The sequence below is a fragment of the Taudactylus pleione genome, unplaced genomic scaffold, assembly GCF_031769625.1.
Source record: "Taudactylus pleione unplaced genomic scaffold, aTauple2 ptg000451l, whole genome shotgun sequence".
Lineage (NCBI taxonomy): Eukaryota > Metazoa > Chordata > Amphibia > Anura > Myobatrachidae > Taudactylus > Taudactylus pleione.
Genome location: NW_028284853.1, coordinates 7,841,883 through 7,862,647, shown reverse-complemented (window position 1 = coordinate 7,862,647; position 20,765 = coordinate 7,841,883). Strand labels below are relative to the sequence as shown.

The window sequence follows — 20,765 nt, the reverse complement described above, 5'->3', positions numbered from 1 at the left end:
AAGCTGTGCTGCCACCTAGGGAGCAAGGCTGATAAGGCGGCACCGTGGCTGCCCTGATGCATGAGTATATGGCTTGCAGGTTGCCTAGAATGTCACACTGAAGCCTGGAGAATAGCACGAGAGATGCCCGACGTGACCTTAAGACACGGTTGTCACTCAGCTTCCTGGCCCCAACCTGCTCTACGTGGCCAGGGGTGGGGAGCAGACAGGGACGGTTATTGTCCTGCTCTAAAGATCTAAAGCAGGCATGTGGCCCACATAAACATTTTATGCGGCCCGACTGTGTGGGCCCAATACTTATATTATGCGGCCCAGCCGGTCCATGTGTGGCCGCTCTTCCCCCCCCTCCCCCCTCGCTCTGATCAGCCGGCCTGGCTGCCACAATCGAAGCTCAGCTCCGATATCGGGCAGTGTTACTGTAGTTAAAAACATGGTCGACGGGGGAGCTGCTACGCATGCCCACCTGCAGCAGCTCCACCCATAAGCCTTTGCGGAGCCGTCAGTCACCACCGACGGTTCCACCTCCAACACACAGTCACACACAGCAGAAGCCTGCACACTGACAGAAGTCAAGGGGAGGAGTCAGCGCCGTCCCACCAATTCTGACTGTGTCACAGTAGTGTGACAGTCAGTAAGTAAATTTATACTTTAATATAACTGTCTGCCTGACTAATGTAAAGGGGGATGGGGGGCGGTTTGAAGTGGAAGACATGGCTGGGGAAGCTGGGGAATAGTGAGGCTGGGAGACAGGGGCTGGGGAATGGTGAGGCTGAGACACGGGGGCATAGTCTTGTTTAGTGCACATGTGTGTGGGGAGGTGAGCAGGGGAGGGGGACTGGAGCATATAAATAATTTTGTGGGGAGGGGTCTGGAGCAGATTATTACTGGGGGAGTGGGGCTGGTGTTTGTGGAGCATATTATTAAAAGGGGGATCTGAAGCATATTATTATGTCATGTGGGGATGGGGTCTGGAGCATATTATTGAGGGGAGGGATCAGGAGCATTTTATTATGTCATGTGATCCAGTAGCGTATCTATAATGGGTGCAGTGTGTGCGGGGCACATGGGCCCCCGGGTCCAGGGGGGCCCCGCACCGCACACGCTGCACCCATGTTATTTAATACTTACCTGTCCGTGGTCCCACAGCGGGTGTCTGGGCTGCTCAGAATACCAGAAAGTGGCCGTCGCGGCCATTTTTCCGGTGTTCTGCGCATGCGCAGTTGACTCTGGGCACACTCTAGTGTCCGGAGTCTACTAAGGCTCCGGTGGCTGGCTAGCCGCGTCAGTCGGCTGCCGGCCACCAGGCAGAGAGGAGGGGGCCCCGCACAGGGAGTGCACACGGGCCCCCTCCTCTCTTGAGACGCCCCTGATGTGATAGTTATATGCACTTACTTTGCAACCTAACTTTGCCTGCAATTTTTATAATGTAATGCTGATTGAACCTTATAGCGAACCTTTCAAAATTGCATATAAGACTTTTTTTTTCTTGCAGCCCACACGCTCTTGGACCTTGAATATTTGGCCCGGTTGGGATTTTGAGTTTGACATACCTGATCTAAAGGAACGTTGAAGATCACACATCACAATATTTGCTGTGTCAAGTGATATCACTAGTTGCATGTGAGTTGATTGGCTGCTTTTTTTTTTTTTATGAACATTGGTTCTGACCACACAATGGCAGCTCCAACAGTGCTGCAAATGGTACACTTTGAGACGATCAATTTTTTAGCAATAATACTGAATTGGAAGGTAGTCTTTAAAGCAGCAATCCCATGAAAAAAATGAGGAGTGTTTAGCTGAAATCATTGTGGCAGGCTATAATAAAGAATATTATTGGCAATGACTATTTTCCCTTGGTTTTTTCCTTCAGATTGTTATAAAGGATTAAATAAAAAGTTTTTTAGATTGATAAGTCTAAGGGGGTGCTTTAAATTAGGAACACATCACATGTATATGTAAAAGCAAGTGAACAATTTATTACATTTAAATCATTTACCATAACAATACTTGCTATTTAAAGAAAAGAAACACAATATCAGATTGCTGCTTTAAGTTATTTTAATATGATTAACTATATCTCATGTTAGACAACATCCTAAAAAAATAACCAAAAAAAACCCAAAACACACAAATACTTTTACCCAGCGCTCGCATCAGTGCAGCCTTTTAACCAATAAGGAAACCATCAACCTTATATTACAGAAATAAAATAAAAAATAGTAAAAACTGCGCAGTGAGAGCCCGATTCAGAGATTTACACAAAGATCAAGTGATTGTTTGCAAATGCCGCACTGCGCACGCGCTGACATTACATTGTGATTTCCCTCGTACAGAGGAACCATTAAAGTGATTGACAGGTAGTCGGCATTTGGGGGCGGTAACATTTGGGGGGGGGGTGTTAGAAAAAGCAGGCATGTTGTACAGTTTATTTAAACGCTGTTTCATGGGCGTGCATAAATAAGCCAATGCGATCGCCCTCGCAGCATGAGAGCTCTCTGCGTGTCAGGAGAGCTGCAGTGTTTGGGGCTGCTCAGACGTGACTTACATGCTGCGTGACTGCCCGATGTGCGTCGATGGTACTAATGGTTACACTGTTGCACGTCGTCGGGTGGATATGAGAAGGCAGCAGGGGAGGGTCCCAATGCCCGGCTGTGCTTTGGAAGGCATTAGCATATTTTAGCAATTGCGATCAATGAGAGACTGCAGTTGCATTACCGCCTGTCTCTGAATCAGGCCCTAAGTCCAAAAACTAGCACCAAAGTCCAAAATTAATAGACAAATCCCAAAGTCAATCAAATCCTGTGCATGAGCGTTCTTGGCAATAACATTTTTCATGTACAGACTTCCATGACTATGATAGCGTCAAAAGAACATTTTTTAATATATATCCATATATTAATATGGATATTAATATATGGCTATGTAAATTGCATATAAGACTTTATTTTTCTTGCAGCCCATACACTCTTGGACCGGAATAATGGCCGCGACGGCCACTATTATTATATGTATATATTAAAAAATATTTTGTTATATATATATATATATATATATATATATATAAATATATAATATATATATATATATATATATATATATATCCACCGACTTCCCGCCTATATATATATTTTCAGTATGATTTACCGCAGGCAGCGGTTCAAATCCCGACAGGGCAAGCCAACAAGGAGGAAAATCCTGATCGTCCCAAGGTAAGTATTAACTAACCCTCCCTTAGGGGTGTCTAACCCTAACCCCCCCCTTCCCCGCCGCCTAAGCCTAAGTCTCCCGGGGAGGTGCCTAACCCTAACCTCCCCCCGAGGGTGCCTAACTCTAACCCCCCCTTCCCCTAGTCTAAACCTAACCTCCGGGGGGGGGGGGGGCCTAAACCTAAGTCCCCCCCGGGAACCCTAAACCTAACCCCCCCCGCGTGGCTGTCCGCGCCCGTCGCCCGGCTTACCTTCGACCAGTAAGCCGGGTGTCGGTCTCCTGGCGTAGAGAAAATGACAGGCGTCGGGATTTCAACGCCTGTCATTTAACCCTTGCCGGGATTATACAGTCGGGAAGCCGACGGTCGGGATTCTGTCCATCGACTTCCCGCCTGTTTCCCATATATATATGAAAAGGAAAATGGTAAGGGCGCCCATCACTCTGTAATTGGATCGTGACCAGCAGCTGTCCTAGGGGTCCTCCAACACCCTAATTCCAATAAAGGAATTGTGAATAAAGAAAAAAAGGGATAGCGCATGTGCGCCTATCCGGACCCAAGAAACACAACACACTCAATAAAGTGAGGTACATGTACTAAAGGTCGATTGTAATAAATTAAAAATAGATGTGAAATCGATCAACATCGATGTTGTTCTTCAGGGGGTAAACCACACATTTACTAACACTTAAAAATCGATATAAAAAAAAATCATCTGTTAGTAAATGTGTGAGTTAACCAACAGAGATATTGATCGATTTAGATTGTTTTTTCATGGAGTAAAATCGACCTTTCGTAAATGTACCCCTAGGAGTGGTGGTTCTTTTCTTTACATATTTTCATCCCCCCACCTAACATTTTTATTTCTTTGTGGAGTCCATATTTTTGGCAGTTCGGAAGTCAAGGATCTAATTAAAACACACACACATCGAGTGGCTTTGGGTCGTCCACCTTAGAACCTACCTCCTGTAGTATATGACCACCCCTGTGTATCACTCCTGTGGGAACCTTACTATTATTTGCTGCCAGACTGCACTATGCGACATAGACAAATAGCAGATACTATGGGGTTAATGTAATAGCATGCACGTTTCAAGCACCAGTCAGATTTTGACGATTTAGTCAATAAATGTAAAGCGGCAATACTTGGTCTTTTAAATTGTTGCTGCTTTAAATCTAGTGGCTAAATCACAGAAAACTTGCAGTACATTTACCCCCATCACCAGTGGATGACTACAGCGCTGCACCATGTGACTGGATAGTCAAGACTCCTACCCAATCAAGTTCAGAAATCAGTGCACACCTCCTGTCCACAGAAGTTTGACTCTCCTGCCCCACCCAACTTCAATCCCAAATGCTCCCAGCTCCTCCTCCCGATCAAGCAGCACGAGTCAGTCATCAAAGGGGGACAGAGAACCCCTTTTAACTACTACACAACTAAAAAACGTTGGACTTACTCAGACACATAAAGTGGAACTTGAATAACAGGATCTGGAAGAGAAGATGAACAACAAAACATTAAAAACTTTCATGACAGATAACCAATTTCATATAAATGATGTTAAGGCAGAGGTTCCCAAACGTGGTCCTCAAGGCTCCCCAACAGTTCAGGTTTTAGAGATATCCATGGTTGAGCACAGGTGGTTAAATCAAATTGACTGTGGTACTAATTAAGTCATCTGTGCTCAACCATGGATATGTCTAAAACCTGGACTGTTGGGGAGTCTTGAGGACATGGTGGAAGCTGGCTGGCACTCCTCGCACAGTGACTTCCGCAAACATTTTCATGGAGTTTGTGTTTGGTTATCAAAATTACACTAATGAAAGTCATAACAACAGTACAAGTAGGGGTTTGGTATAAGCTATATACCGTATTTAGCATGATATATTACTAATTCCTTATAAAACAAATTACCATTGTTTTCCTATTCTATTAAGAAACCAGAAGAAGCTTTTAGCTCTACATGCACCTGACTGAATATAATGCAGGAGCTGGTCTTGCACCAATGCAGATGGCAAAGGGGGATTGAGGCACACTAGGTCACTGGTACTTGCATTGCCCACTGTCACATTTCTTCCTATGGTCAGAGACTAAAGACAGGAAGTGGATGGAGAAATGATATTTTAGAACTGGTTTCTGAGGTAATTCTAAGTGTACCTGTCATTTACACCCAATGGATGCTGCCATTTTGTGGACTGTAGAAATATTGTGCATCACTGATGTCATTGGTTCCTGCTCAACAGATAAACCCAGTACAACTAAATATAAATCTCATAGCCCACATACAGTGGATGTAGCCTGATGGCACAAGTGATTAGTGAATTGACATTCTCAGAAACTTAATGAACAGACCCATTTCACCCAGGAGATATCCAGATGAAAAGTGGCCGATGTGTATGCAAAATGGCCGCATCCACTGTGTGTAGGCAACAGGGAGGAGTGAGATGATAGGCACGTATCTGCAATGCTCAGGCCAACTCTACATGTGCATTGTGCAAATAGGTTTAACAGTTAATTGAAGCTGTGTACATCAGGGTATATGGCTACTTGCATTAGCTGTAATTAGGCCTGAGGGCCTGATTCAGTGGTGCACGCCAACGCTGCCGCAGTTGCGATTTTCGGAGCTGTGGATGTGAAAAAAATATGCTAATGCAACAGCGGCCGGAACTTGTAACGGAGACGCCCGCCTGGGCGATCACAGCTGTCCGCAACTGCGTGCACATACGCAGCATCAGACGCAGATCAGGCAAACATCGACTCCTCGAGTAAGTTTACAGTCACTCAGGAAGGCCGCCGTAACGAAGACGTCAGAGCCCTGTTTCTTGTGTACAGGATCGCAGCTGCAGGATGTAAAATGCCCCCAAAAAGGTTGAGACACGCCTGTGTTTTTAGCCGACATTCCCCGTTGCCTCCCCCAAATGCTCCCTGCCTGTTAATCACACTGCAAATAAATACATGCAGTGTGCGACTACGGTAATGTACCTCAACACATGCACAGTCCAAATCGGATGCATGAGCAGTGAAGAAAAAGAAAATTGCTCCATTTGCGAAAATAACGGCATAGCGCCCAGAGCCATGTAAGGATTACCATTATACACAGCAAGGTGTGGGAGAAACGCATGAAATTGATTTTTGTTGCCGCTGTGGTCACCAGGCAACGTGATGAGGTAATGTAAGAGTCTGGCTGTGTGAAAGCAGCAACTGAATTAACACAGATGTGTGTCGGTATCCGGATGGAAGATCTACAGCAGGCCTTGCCAACCTGTGGCTCTCCAGCTGTTGTGAAACTACAAGTCCCAGTATGCCCTGCCACAGTTTTAACATTTCCTAATAGCAAAGCCGTGGCAGGGCATGCTGGGACTTGTAGTTTCACAACAGCTGGAGAGCCTCAGGTTGGCCAGGCCTGATCTACAGTATCTAGATAGCCAATAGGTTGACATGCAATAGGTTGACATGGACTAAGGTCGACAGGGTCAAATAGGGTGGGGATTAGGGTAAAACAAACCCCAAACATTGTGTCTACCTTAGCCCGTGCCAACCTTTTTTTCTGTCGACCATCTGGTTTTGACCTATTGACTGTCTATCTAGACACTGTCATTGTTTTTATACCACACCCCCTGTGTCATATACAAATGTGACCATCATATCAACATTAAATCCTTGCAAAGTCTGACTCTGTGAGGAGGGATCTCTCACCTGATGAATGATGGACTCCATCGCAGAGCTGGAAAACAAGGACACATGGGGCCAAATGTAATAGGGTGAGAGTTTAGAAAATATGCGTAGCAGTAAACTCTCACACTTTATAAACTCGCCCTCTCACACATTATAAACTTGGCCAATGTAACAGAGGGTCTCATTCAGACCCGCTCGCGAGCGCAGGACGCTCGCAAGCGGGTCGATGGTACCCAAATGCGCATGACGGAGGGAGCTCCGTCGTGCGCATGCGCGAGACCCGGCGAGCGACGGGGTAGCCGTCGCTCGGGGTCTCGCACCAAAGGGGGCGTGCTGTCGATGGTGAGTGACAGCACGCCCCCTTTGGTGGGTGTGCCGGGGGCGTGGCTGCCAGACGGAGGCGTTCCCATGGGAACGCCTACCGTCTGGGTCCGGCCCCACTGACATCACTAGTGATGTCAGTGGGAGTGATTTTGGCTCTGATAGAGCCAAAATCACTCCAGGGCTTGCGGCAGCGAGACCCTACTGCAGGGTCTCGTTGCAAGTCCGATGGTCGCGATGGTCTTGACCATCGCGACCATCATCATGAACGCTCGCTATAGCTGTGGGTGGTAACCCACAGCTATGCGAGCGTCCAAGAGGCCACTCCAATTTGAGGTAGGAGGGCCCTGATTCAGAGCGAGCGCTCTGGTCAGATCGTCCGGCTCTGAATCAGGCCCAGAGTCCGAGAACATGCAAACCCCCGTGTTTTTCAGACTCAAAAAACAAACTCTCATCTAGATGTTTTCCCATTTTGAAAATACAACTTGACCGATGTAACAGTGTGAGAGATTACTGCTAAACGCTCAGCTTATTACATTTGACTCATTGTCAATCAGCTTTCTATTTTTTGCTTTTGTGCAAATAGATTTTGAATGAAAAGGAATGGTATTTATGTTATGAATTACTGGGAAGTCATGCTGATATAGCACAATGGCTCTGACAGCTACGTACGTACCAGCTACCAGGCCGAAAGGCGATTCGGAGATCTGACCGGTCAGATTTGGCAAGATCTCTAAAAGTGTGGTCGAAATATCACACAACATGCCAGAGAAGTGCTAGGGAATTAGGGAATTCTTGTGATGTCGGCACTACAGTAAATGGGGGATAAGCGCGCGGCTAGGCATCGCGGCACTTCCCGCTGAACTGAATTCCCCCAATTCATTGCATAGCATTCGAGGTCACCTCAAATCACTATTTTTGTAATGTATATTTCATATGGTTTTGCCAAAGATTCACATTTCACAAATGAATGAATAATATTTTAGTGCCCAAGCGTTAGGGCCAGTTTTATATTTGGGCAGACTTGGCGCCTGCTTGAGGACAGCAGGGTCTGTGAGGTGGTTCATTCTTCAAATAACACGTACACCAAATAATTATTCATAATAACTACATTGATCTATTTTGATGATCTGCTGAACATGAAGCCAACGTAAAAACTGGTGGCTTTCAGGGTACAGGGAGCTGGGATACGGCCACACACCTTACAGCCGTATCCTATTCCTATCGTCGGGCTACTTACCATAAGGCTCAACAAATCCCGGGCGCCAGGTCGCCATGGCGACTAAGATTTTAGTCCTGGCGACCGGGATTTACAAGCCCCCACCCCCGCAGGGAGACTCCATTTGACGGGCGCCCCTCTGAAATTTTACCAGCGGACGCCTGACTCCCCGCAGCGGCAGCCAGAGCTCACTCCTGAGCTCCGGCTCCCCCCGCAGGCACTATGGGAGAGACGTCATGACGTCTCTCCCATAGTTCCGAAGAGCGGCAGATGGCAGCAGACGCAGGATCGTGGCCTAAGGTAAGTATTCTGGGGAGGGGGGGGGGGGTTTCATGTGTGTGTGCGCGGCACACTTAGAGGGGGCTTAGTAACGGGGGGCACTATTAGAGGGGGTTTAGTACTGGGGGGCACTATTAGAGGGGGCTTAGTATGGGGGGCACTATTGCAGGGGGCTTACTACTAGGTTGAGGGGCGCTGAAAGGGCATGTGTGGTGGTCTATACAAGCTTTCATATATTTTGGTAGTGGATGATGGTCTGGCTCCTAAACTTTTAAGATGGCTCCTAGATTTTACAAAAATTTGTCGAGCCCTGACTTACCATCACTTAAAGTCCACAGGATGTCTCCATTCTTCTTGCTGACGGCGTGGAATTTCCCATCCAGTGTAGACACAAAGAGAAGGGATTCCGGGAGAGAGACTGACGCCCCTGCATCACACTGCAACACAAAATCACAGGGAGATTGTAGAAGATGATAAATACCTACACATTCTGCTGTACCCGGATTTTCAAGTCCAATTGGGGTGAATGAGCCCAACCTCTACGGCAGCTCTCCACACCCATACCTTGCATTAGGCTGGTCTCGCTCCAGTTTCTGCTAATTTCCCAATTGTCCCCTTAAACTGTTCTGGCGCCAATCCACACACTGAACATTTGGAAAAAGACTGCTGTCAAAAGGCATATACACAGTCTGGTGCATATTCAGAGAAGAAAGCCCCCCCCCCTCTTCCATCTACACATTTTGGTTTCATAGCAGTCATCAACAACGCACATAGGATCCACCACATTCAGTCTGCCTGTATCTTTAGGTCTGGTGTAGTATACAACGTGACTAACATTAAAATTAATTAAAAAGAAAAAAAGAGCTTTGCTGAATAAGTATTACAAGTTTGGCTTTGTCTCTATGGACATCTGGAATAGTCAAAGGGGGAACAAATAGCATGACGGCAGAATGGTAAGTTGAACTCATCGTCGATTAAATTGTGGCAATCTTATGGAAACTCCATCAGATGCGAGGGATAAAGTGCCCTCTAGTTCTTCGCAACACCTTTTCCAGAGGATAAATACCACCTCTATATGAGATCTCCTTTATCCAAACACATGTGGAGCTTTTTGATGAAATAGTTTGTACTTATTTGAGTCCACTACTCAGGGTCAATGGTCATCCACCAATCTGGACGTGGTGATATTTCAAAATCTGGTTGCATTGTATAAGTAAATAACTTGTGAAGATGAGCTTCTTAGAAAGCGGCCAGGTGCAGGCCAAGAGCTTCTAGGGTAGATGTTGGGAGTCGGAGCAGCAAAAATTGATAGAAATTTGGTATTAGGGAGAGTTAGAAACACTTCACAGAAAGTCAGGAAGTGCTTGAGAGGAACAATATATTGTTGTGCTTGGAACTGAGGGCAAAAAAAAAAAAAATATATGGCTGATGGCGGGAGGGAAAGGTGGGTTGTTCAAAAGAGGTGTCATCCTGGAGATTAATTTGTACGTATACATGCACTGAACCCAGAAAAAAGAAGAATCTAGGCAGCCAATAGTGTGTAATGGGGGGGGGGATGTCTCCAGGTCTAAGCTAAAGCAACATATATGGGTCAACCAGGTTTGCTTTGATATAAGCCTATATTTTGTAAAATAAAAAATTATTTATTGAGATGACACCTGTTAGGTATGTCCAATTTTGTTTTTTTCCATACATTTTGATTGTATGGGATCATACAGATACTCTTGGATCCTTGTAATCTTACCCCTAAATGAAACATATACTAATGAGAAATTGTTAAGACGTTCCCAATATAGTCATTGTATACAACGGTTACTGCATTTTTGGGAGATATGCACTGTTGGAGGATCTAGGTATAGCAGAATAAGGGCGTGCACCACACCGAGACTGTGGCCATTGTCATTCACCGGGTCAGCTAGAGTTAGGGGCCCAGGTTTGCATGGTTAGTCAGGTTGTTGTGGGTGGCACACGCGAGGGAAATGAGGTCAGGTTATCGCAGCCGTGGGGGTAGAGGCTGTTGCCGTGTGCTCCGTTGCAAGTGCCTAGATCAGGACCCTCCGCCCAACAAGGGGACAAGAGTACACTCAGTGAGTGTAATCTGTGTGTTGTGTGTTGTCCCTTCGTTCTTTTTCGGGCATTTTAGTTCGGGTTGCACCAGAGCCATAACTAGACTTTTTGGTGCCCTGGGACAGAAAGAGCATTGGCGCCCCCTCCTCCCATTTTCAAATAGGGACATAAGATGCTCGCCTGTGGTCTCATTGGGACAGATCATGACAAATCTGGTTTGTTCCATGTGATAATGAAGGGGTACCAATCTAGTTGTACCACTGTTATCCAGGTGTCACTGCTAAACCGTGTGAATCCAATGGCTGCAGTGATGATACAATAATTATTTATTTATTAGCAGTTATTTATATAGCGCACACATATTCCGCAGCGCTTTACAGAGAGTATTTGGCCATTCACATCAGTCCCTGCCCCAGTGGAGCTTACAATCTATATTCCCTATCACATGCTCACACACACACACACACATACACACCAGGGTTAATTTGTGTTGGGAGCCAATAAACCTACCAGTATATTTTTGGAGTGTGGGAGGAAACCGGAGTACCCGGAGGAAACCCACGCAAGCACAGGGAGAATATACAAACTCCACACAGGTAGGACGCGAACCCATGACCTCAGTGCTGTGAGGCAGTAATGCTACCCATTACACCGTCTGTAATTATGCAGTATAACTAACCATCTCTGGATGTAGGAGAGCACTGGTGAAGCTGCAGCTGGATCTGTCCATCAGAACAGCCATGCACAAGCCTGGAACCGGCAGTGTAGATCACCGACTTAAGGTATAGAAAGAGTGCTACTTGTAGTGTATATGCAGCAAATATCAGCGGCGAGGAGATCCGTATATGTACCCTGCGCTGGGCAGCTGAACTCATTGGCAAAGGTAGTCAAGGTGTGATGTTAACACCCAACTGCCATCTAAGAAGTCATAGGTTTGAGTCCCAGGTATGACAGTATTTTGAAATTGGTGTGTTAAATAAAAGAGGATATGACTGAATGTGCTTGGGGAGGTGGCCAGATGGAGGGGGAGTTGGCCAGGGAGGAGATACGGGTGGCCAGGAGATGCAGAGGATAAAAAAAAAAAAAGGAAGCTACAAGTGAGAATGATTATAAACAGAAAATGTTAAATTGACAGACATAAGTAGCACCCCCTGCCCCTGCAGTGCCCTGTGCGTTGGCACGTCGCACCACCCTAGTTACGGCCTTGGGTTGCACCACTGTGCCTGGCACGTGGGTGTAACCAGTCTGAGGCCAAGAGTGCCAATGATGACAATCCACTGGTCCCAGTGAAGGTCTTGCAGTCTTGCGGCGTCCAGGTCCCTCCCAGAGGCTCAGCAGCAGCATCCAACTGGAATCCCAGGACCATCGGTGGGAGTGTCATCGGCGGCCTGACTGTGAGAGTCACGGAGTGCAGGAGGTAAGTGCCACACTACACCTGCAAGGCAGCAAGGACACATGCCCCGGCACCCAATGCTTACAGAAGTATAAGGGAAAACCTGCGATGCCAGCACTACCGAAAGTGCGCAGTTGCATATCGTGCTGAATTTAAACCCCCCTCGATTAGATTTGCATTTCTCTGCTGGTGCTTCAAAGAGTAGTTGTGTGTGCCTACTGATGAACTTCAGCTTTGTCCGTCACTATGAGTATTCTGCTTTCTTCAACCCATCCAACTCACCTTTGTCCCCCAGGAGTCGTCTGCTCATGGATAAACAGCTTGCCCGGACATGGTGTGTCTCTGAAAGCTACCCCAGCCAAGCGGACCTTCTCTATAGAAGCAAGCTTTATCATGTGCATCTTGTGTGTGGCCTCCTGCGGGAAGACAGCCTGGAGAATAGATTTTGGCCTTGTGGATCACTAAATATTGGCTTTATTAGGTCTCTCTTAGGGGTATATTTATCCAAAAATATTTGCGTGATATCCCCCCAGAAAACTGAGCATCAGGGGCTACCCTCAAATATTAAGCATTCCCATGATGTATATACAGGGGTCCGCAGCAGATATCAAAGATGCTTTGGTGTCTACCGCTACCTTTCCATATCCTCCGTGCTTCCCTGTGCTGCATAGTAGAAATATACACCTAGTGCCTCGTGACTCTCTGTGCTACATCGTGCTAAACACACTTCCTGAAGCCTCATGCAGCCATCCTATCAGATCCCTAACCTTACAGACTGAGTTGCACTATTTTAATCACCACTTCCAGACCTCCCCGCACCTCAGACCTATTATATAGACCTTCTATGCCACTTAGTACTGTATCCATCTCCTCGCTCCCAGTCCTGGTCGTGTCTCAAGCCATCTTTCTTCCTTTTAATACCTGCTGGTTACTCTGGGGCCATGACGTGCAGGGTAGCAGGAGTCTTTGGAGATGCAGTGCTAAACTGGATTTAGTCAGGATCCTGGCAGTGACCATCTCAACAATACCGGCAGCAGAATTACAACAGTCAAAATACAGAGGGTGAGTATTAGGGTTAGGTTTAGGCACGAGGGGGAGAGTTAGGGCAAGGCTGCCAACGGAGACGGTTAAGGCTAGGCTTAAAATTCGTTGGGATTTTGCCATCGGTATTACGCTGCCGGTATTGTCACCGTCGGGATATTGTATCCAACACGCACTAAAGTAATGCTAACCAAATCGCAACCAAAACATCCCTGTGTGTAGTAATAGGTTTTAATGAAGGCCCTCCTTTTTTTGGGAGCAATAATCCCCAAATATTTGTATTATAGGCCCTGATACCAAGAGGCATTGGGTACATGTTTTAAAGGCTCTCAGGGTGATGCATTTGTCTTTAAAGTCCAGTCAATTTAGCACAACAACTGGCCAAGGTCTGTTATCAGCCTTTTGTCTGAATGGGCCTACACTCTGTGGGCATTTTCCACCATGCCACCAGCTCCAAGCCTCAGAACCAACAAAGCTTTAGGCTTTAAAGATCTGAGTAAAAGTAGTTTTATTAAAGTCTGTCTGGCTATAATTTATAGGTAGCCAGGAGCCATGTGCCATGTGACTAACTTCAGGGCCAGTTATTATAGTCTAAGTAAGTGTAACCCAGGCGTATCATCCTCTACAAACCCAGTGTTCTCCCCAGGCTGTTTTTTGCGGGTGCAACACCTGGCAAGAAACAGCCTACCAAAAAACAGCCTACCACCCGGCACTTTGGGAACCTGCAAGTGGGGACAGTATCTGGGAGCTGTATAAAAATGGACCAGATCCTACAGACTTTGCAGCTTTTTCATAATCAGAATACTGGGCCTCTAATAAGACGAGAAGAATGAATACAGGTTGAGTCTCCCATATCCAAAATGCTTGGGACCAGGGGGTATTTTGGATAATTCAATATTCCGTATTTTGGAATATTTGCATATCATAATGAAATATCTTGGGAATGGGAACCAACAGAATGCATTTATGTGTTATATACACCTTATACACACAGCCTGCAGGTCATTTTATACAATATTTTCAATAATTTTGTGGCTCAAGCAAAGTTAGTGTACATACATGAAATTCATTTATGTATTGTATACACCTTATACACACAGCCTGAAGGTCACTTTATACAATAATTTAATAATTTGTGCCTTAGACAAAGTTTGTGTACACTGAACCATCAAAAATCAAAGGTTTCATTATCTTAGGTCATGTTAAAATAATTCCGTATTTCTGAATATTTGGATATGGGAGACTCAACTTGTTGATAAAATGTTATTTCAAGTTTAAAATATTGTAAGGTAAGGGTTTTAAACATTTTATTATTGCAAAGGCTCCCACCCGGCTACTTCTTGATGCCACCCGGCTGGAAAAAAATTCTGGGGAGAATGCTAAGTTAAGTGCCACTATAATACATCTACCCCAATAAGTTGCACTGTACTGACGTTTCTATATGAAACATCAGTGCAACGTGACTTTCTCCTGGGTCACAGTGCCAGGCGGCAGGGGATTTTTGACGGGCATACCGTCCGAGAGATAAAGCTTGGGGAGAACACTGTCCACGTTATCAGGTGGCAATTACCTTCAAGCGCAGTTTTTTTTATGACCAGGGCTCATGTTTTCAGGTGGCCACATTTGTGTATGCAATACTGATGCTGCCTCTACGCCCGTACGTACAATTTCAATAGTTCCAGGTGAGACGTGACACATAGCACACAACATAACATGATACTGAGCACCATAGCTCCAAGAACGCCCGGATTAGATGTCATTGTAAGAAAATAATAATTAAGCGTTTGTTTTTAACGCTAACTGGTGCTGGTATGCCAGCTCCCAACAGAGCAACCAATTAACCATATGCTGTAAATACTCATTATATATATTGTTTAATACTTGTTCTTATCAGGTATGTTGTTGCCTAAAGTAATCGACTCCAAACCAATATACTTAAGAATTTGTAATTTATTAATTCATTAAATAGATGAAGCCCTGACTGGGAACTTGCAATTCTCCCAGTGTTAGAATGCAGTAACTAACAAGTTGTCATATCTATAACATAGTTTTTATGCCTTTCATTACAATCTCCTTTACCACCCCCACTGACATCATACTTACTACATTATATAAGCATTTAATGACATTTGGCATATTCATATATAACATTCATCAGTTTTGACAAGGTTTATTCTTGTTGGCCTTTCTTTGGCAATACAATAGGAATAGTCTCCTTCATGAGATGTTTATCGTCTCCAGTTTAATCATATTTGGTTTGAATCTATATTTATATAAACATTGTAATAAAAAGTAAAAACACATAAATATTTACTTATTTTTAATGGTATATAAACCTAACTAACTCTTATCGCCTAAAACTAACATTAGAAGTCACAATAAGCGTGAGAAACAAGGGAACAAATTTAAGGTAATATTTCTAGGGGAGCCCTAACTACATAATCATGGAAGTGCATTTTTTTATTTTGCCACTTTTGTATAACAATAATAATAATAATAATAATAATAATAATATTATTATTATTAACAACAATTAATAATTATTGTTATTAAAATGAATTCTGATATAAAACAGCACACAGCAACAATACTAAAATGTGTTTGTCCACGAGGCCAAAATGTACACTAGCCATTATGGAGTTAATTGACGAGGGGGAAGATACAGTTTGGAGAACTAAACTTAGCTGGTATATAACAAAGGCTCACACACCTAGCTGCGGCAATGTTTGCACAAAGGGTGGATTAATCCAGTCACCTGGAACAATGCATTCACATGACACAGTAGGACAGACGTTTGTGAGAACCAATGCAGCACACATGACTTGTATAGCACATGGTAATACATGCAAGCATGTCTGCATCCTGAAAATTCCCTCTTTCCCCCATGGGATACCCAGCTGCTGTAGCCGTGACCCGGCTATTATGACGACCTGGAGGATAGTGACTGACACCAGATCCAGCAGATTCCCGCACTGCAGGCAGAGGTGGCTGAGAACTGTATGTGTTGGAAAGATCATGTGCAATTATTACAGTCTAGCAACCACCCTAAAGCATAAAGGCTGCAGAAAAATGGTTAAACAATTACAAATAAATAAATAATAGTCAGAAAGTACAGGAGAACCTGTTCAATATGCAGCTATCCAACTGTTCTGGTACTACATGTCCCAGCAATCTCCGACAATCACACAATGTCATGTGATATCTTAAAGCAGTCGGAAATAGAATTTAGGGGTCTATTTACTAAGCAGTGTTAGGAGACAGAGTGAAAAGTGACAAGGTGCCAGCCAATCAGCTCCCAACTGTCATTTTTCAAACACAGCCTGTGAGATGACAGTTAGGAGCTGATTGGCTGGCACCTTATCACTTTTCACTCTGTCTCCTAGCACTGCTTAGTAAACACTCATAAAAAATAAAAGAATGAACTTTCTATGGCCACATGGTGATTATGATCACTATCACTGTGAATTCCTTTGAACAATTACAGACATTTCATGCCTCTGGTACAGAAAGATGATCATTGCCTCTAATATACCTGTAACTGATCATAAACAAATATTGACTCATGCAGGAGCGTTTCAATGGAAGAAACAGGATATGGTTTGTTTTCCACAGCCTGCCAGAAATGACCTACAGTACAAGCAAAGCATGATGCAGTTATCTTATTCTTTTACAGGAAGAATATCCCGATCGCAGTGGCCGGTTCGCGCATACGCATTCACAGTACGCAACAATCGGCCGATTGCGTGCGTAATCGCAGTTGCGATCGATAGTGAATCAGGCCCAGTGTTTTATAAATACAATAATTAAAACCTTACTGTACCTTCTGCTGCAAAACAATGGATCCTAGGGACCCGCAGGACAAGACTTGAATAAATCGAAATCCTCAAAATGAAATGGCGCTCCGTACTTTTTACTTTTTATTTATTAATAATTGTTAATATGTAAAAACCCATCACTGCGCTTTTGTACAAAAGAAAAATGGAAACAGAACAGTATAACAATACAGAAAGACGTATTAACAATCGCCACCGGCTGACACCATTTCCGTTTTTCAGACAGAATAACGATAGCGTTCGCCCGTCTCATAAATGATAGGAGGAGTGGAAGGGGTTATAACACCAGCAGTTCCCTTTATTGGACAATATCTATTGATCTGTGTGATGCTGGCAGGAGCCCAACATTAACCACTTCCCTGCCAGAGCAGTGTGCATAGTGCCCAGGCTGGTATAACACACAGGAACCACAGGACTATGTTTAGGTTAATTTAAAATAAAAAAAGATTAGGAGACACCGCATCGCATTTCTTTGCATTTACATATATATTTATTAATTAATGTTAGAAGACTGGCACAGGAAAAATGCTGTAAATAGCATTACACCCATGCCAGGATCCTGCTGTCGGCATTCTGAGGTCAAAATATTCAATGTATACATAGAACATAGTAAGTGTTAACCCCATTTAAGATAGATAGATAGATAGATGATTTATTTTTTTAATGTTACTTTTTTTCTTTTACTGGCAGTAAATAGCTCATTAAGAGGAAGTTGTGAACTAAACAAACTTTTATCAAGAACAGCAACCGGAGGAAGTGTCCTGCTAGTGTAGCATCCGGCAGGCTGTGGAACTACAAATCCCAGCATGACCTCAGTGAGTAAAGCAGGTGTAATGACTGAGACACAGCAGCTACTTACAGGCAGCACCTGTGTGAGGCACAGGCCGATGGTCAGACACAGGGAGAGGTGCATAGTGCTGCACCCAGGGCTCTTCTCATCCTCCCCGGCAGGCAGAGCAGAGGCAGGGGGGTGTCAGTGAGCATCCATGGCGGCCGGTGCAGGGTGAGGGATTTGAGGATATCCGGGTCCCATCGGCTAGGAGGAGAGCTGTCTGTACACACACTGTACACTGCTAAGGGCCCGGCAGCAGCACCTGTACTGGCAGTGCGCTGTATGTACTATGCTGTATGTACTATGCTGTATGTATGTACTATGCTGTATGCAGCTTCCGGGTGTCAGCAGCGGGTCTCTCCCTCCCCCCTATGTACAGTAACGGCACCGCTCTTCCACCTGGCCGAGTCCAGAGGTTTCCCACAGCACGTCACTCACTGTTGGGGCCAATCACCGAGCGCAGATCCGGGAGAGGGGGCGTGGCCGGATCCCACCAGGAAACATGAGAGTGTTGTTGCTGGACACGTGGAAGTGATGAAAGTGCAGCAGCTACATTACCTCACTGTCACACTGACAGGGGTCACAGAGCACTGATACCATCACTTTCCTGTCACACAGGGGGCGCCACAGAGCACTGATACCATTACCTCACTGTCACACTGACAGGCGCCACATAGCACTGATACCATTACTTCCCTGTCACAGGGGGCGCCACAGAGCACTGATACCATTACTTTCCTGTCACAGGGGGCACCACAGAGCACGGATGCCATTACTTCCCTGTCACAGGGGGCGCCACAGAGCACTGATACCATTACTTTCCTGTCACAGGGGGCACCACAGAGCACGGATGCCATTACTTCCCTGTCACAGTGGGCACCACAGAGCACGGATGCCATTACTTCCCTGTCACAGGGGGCACCACAGAGCATTGATGCCATTACTTCCCTGTCACAGGGGGCACCACAGAGCACGGATGCCATTACTTCCCTGTCACAGTGGGCACCACAGAGCACGGATGCCATTACTTCCCTGTCACAGGGGGCACCACAGAGCATTGATGCCATTACTTCCCTGTCACAGGTGGCACCACAGAGCACTGATGCCATTACTTCCCTGTCACAGGGGGCGCCATAGAGCACTGATACCATTACTTCCCTGTCACAGGGGGCGCCATAGAGCACTGATACCATTACTTTCCTGTCACAGTGGGCACCACAGAGCACTGATGCCATTACTTCCCTGTCACAGGGGGCGCCACAGGGTACTAATACCATTACTTCCCCGTCACACAGTGGGCGCCGCGCCACAGAGCACTGATACCATTACTTCCCCGTCACACAGTGGGCGCCGCACCACAGAGCACTGATGCCATTACTTCCCTGTCACGGGGCGCCATAGAGCACTGATACCATTACTTCCCTGTCACAGGGGGCGCCATAGAGCACTGATACCATTACTTCCCTGTCACAGGGGGCGCCACAGGGTACTAATACCATTACTTCCCCGTCACACAGTGGGCGCCGCGCCACAGAGCACTGATACCATTACTTTCCTGTCACAGGGGGCGCCACAGAGCACTGATACCATTACTTCCCTGTCACGGGGGGCGCCATAGAGCACTGATACCATTAACTCACTGTCCAGGGAGGAGGTACTGATAATGATGTCAGAGGCACGGGTAACTAGTACTGATAATGTCAGAGGCACGGGTAACTACTACTAAAAATGATGTCAGAGGCACGGGTAACTAGTACTGATAATGATGTCAGAGGCACGGGTAACTAGTACTGATAATGATGACAGAGGCAAGGGTAACTAGTACTGATGTCAGAGGTATGGGTAACTAGTACTGATAATGATGTCAGAGGCACGGGTAACTAGTACTGATAATGATGACAGAGGCAAGGGTAACTAGTACTGATGATGTCAGAGGCACGGGTAACTAGTACTGATGATGATGTCAGAGGCACGGGTAACTAGTACTGATGATGTCAGAGGCACGGGTAACTAGTACTGATAATGATGTCAGAAGCAGATAACTAGTACTGATAATGATGTCAGAGGCACGGGTAACTAGTACTGATGATGTCAGAGGTATGGGTAACTAGTACTGATGATGTCAGAGGCACGGGTAACTAGTACTGATGATGTCAGAGGTATGGGTAACTAGTACTGATTATGATGTCAGAGGCACGGGTAACTAGTACTGATGATGATGTCAGAGGTATGGGTAACTAGTACTGATTATGTCAGAGGCACGGATAACTAGTACTGATGATGATGTCCGAGGCACGTGTAACTAGTACTGATAATGATGTCAGAGGCACGGGTAACTAGTAGTGATTATGTCAGAGGCACGGGTAACTAGTACTGTTGATGATGTCAGAGGCACGGGTAACTAGTACTGATAATGATGTCAGAGGCACGGGTAACTAGTACTGATAATGATGTCAGAGGCACGGATAACTTGTACTGATAATGATGTCAGAGGCACGGGTAACTAGTACTGATGATGATGTCAGAGGCACGGGTAACTAGTACTGATGATGTCAGAGGCACGGGTAACTAGTACTGATATGATGTCAGAGGCACAGGTAACTAGTACTGTTGATGTCAGAGGTAGGGTAACTAGTACTGATGATGATGTCAGAGGTATGGGTATCTAGTGCTGATGTCAGAGGCACAGATAACTAGTACTGATACTGATGTCAGAGGCACAGATAACTAGGACTGACCATGATGTCAGAGGCACGGGTAACTAGTACTGATGATGAGGTCAGAGGCACAGATAACTAGTACATATGATGTCAGAGAAACAGATAACGAGTACTGATTATGTCAGAGACACGGATAACTAGTACTGATGATGTCAGAGCCACGGGTAACTAGTACTGAT

At 45.4% G+C, this 20,765-nt stretch overlaps 1 protein-coding gene across 3 annotated transcripts in view; it reads right to left on the bottom strand.

The window, feature by feature from the left end:
* ERN2 (endoplasmic reticulum to nucleus signaling 2) overlaps nucleotides 1-18,317 on the bottom strand; it is a 40,201-nt gene extending 21,884 nt beyond the window's left edge. For 2 of the 3 annotated variants that reach the window (XM_088448200.1, XM_088448201.1), the window contains exons 1-3: nucleotides 17,894-18,316; nucleotides 9,020-9,137; nucleotides 4,663-4,696 (exon numbers count right to left, since the gene is read on the bottom strand). In XM_088448200.1, coding sequence (XP_088304326.1) covers nucleotides 4,663-4,696; nucleotides 9,020-9,137; nucleotides 17,894-17,947 — 206 coding nt within the window. In that variant the 5' untranslated portion in view covers nucleotides 17,948-18,316. Of the gene's footprint in view, nucleotides 1-4,662; nucleotides 4,697-9,019; nucleotides 9,138-17,893 lie in introns of all 3 variants that reach the window. The other variant, XM_088448202.1, reaches the window with a different exon arrangement.
* Nucleotides 18,318-20,765: the final 2,448 nt, after the last annotated feature.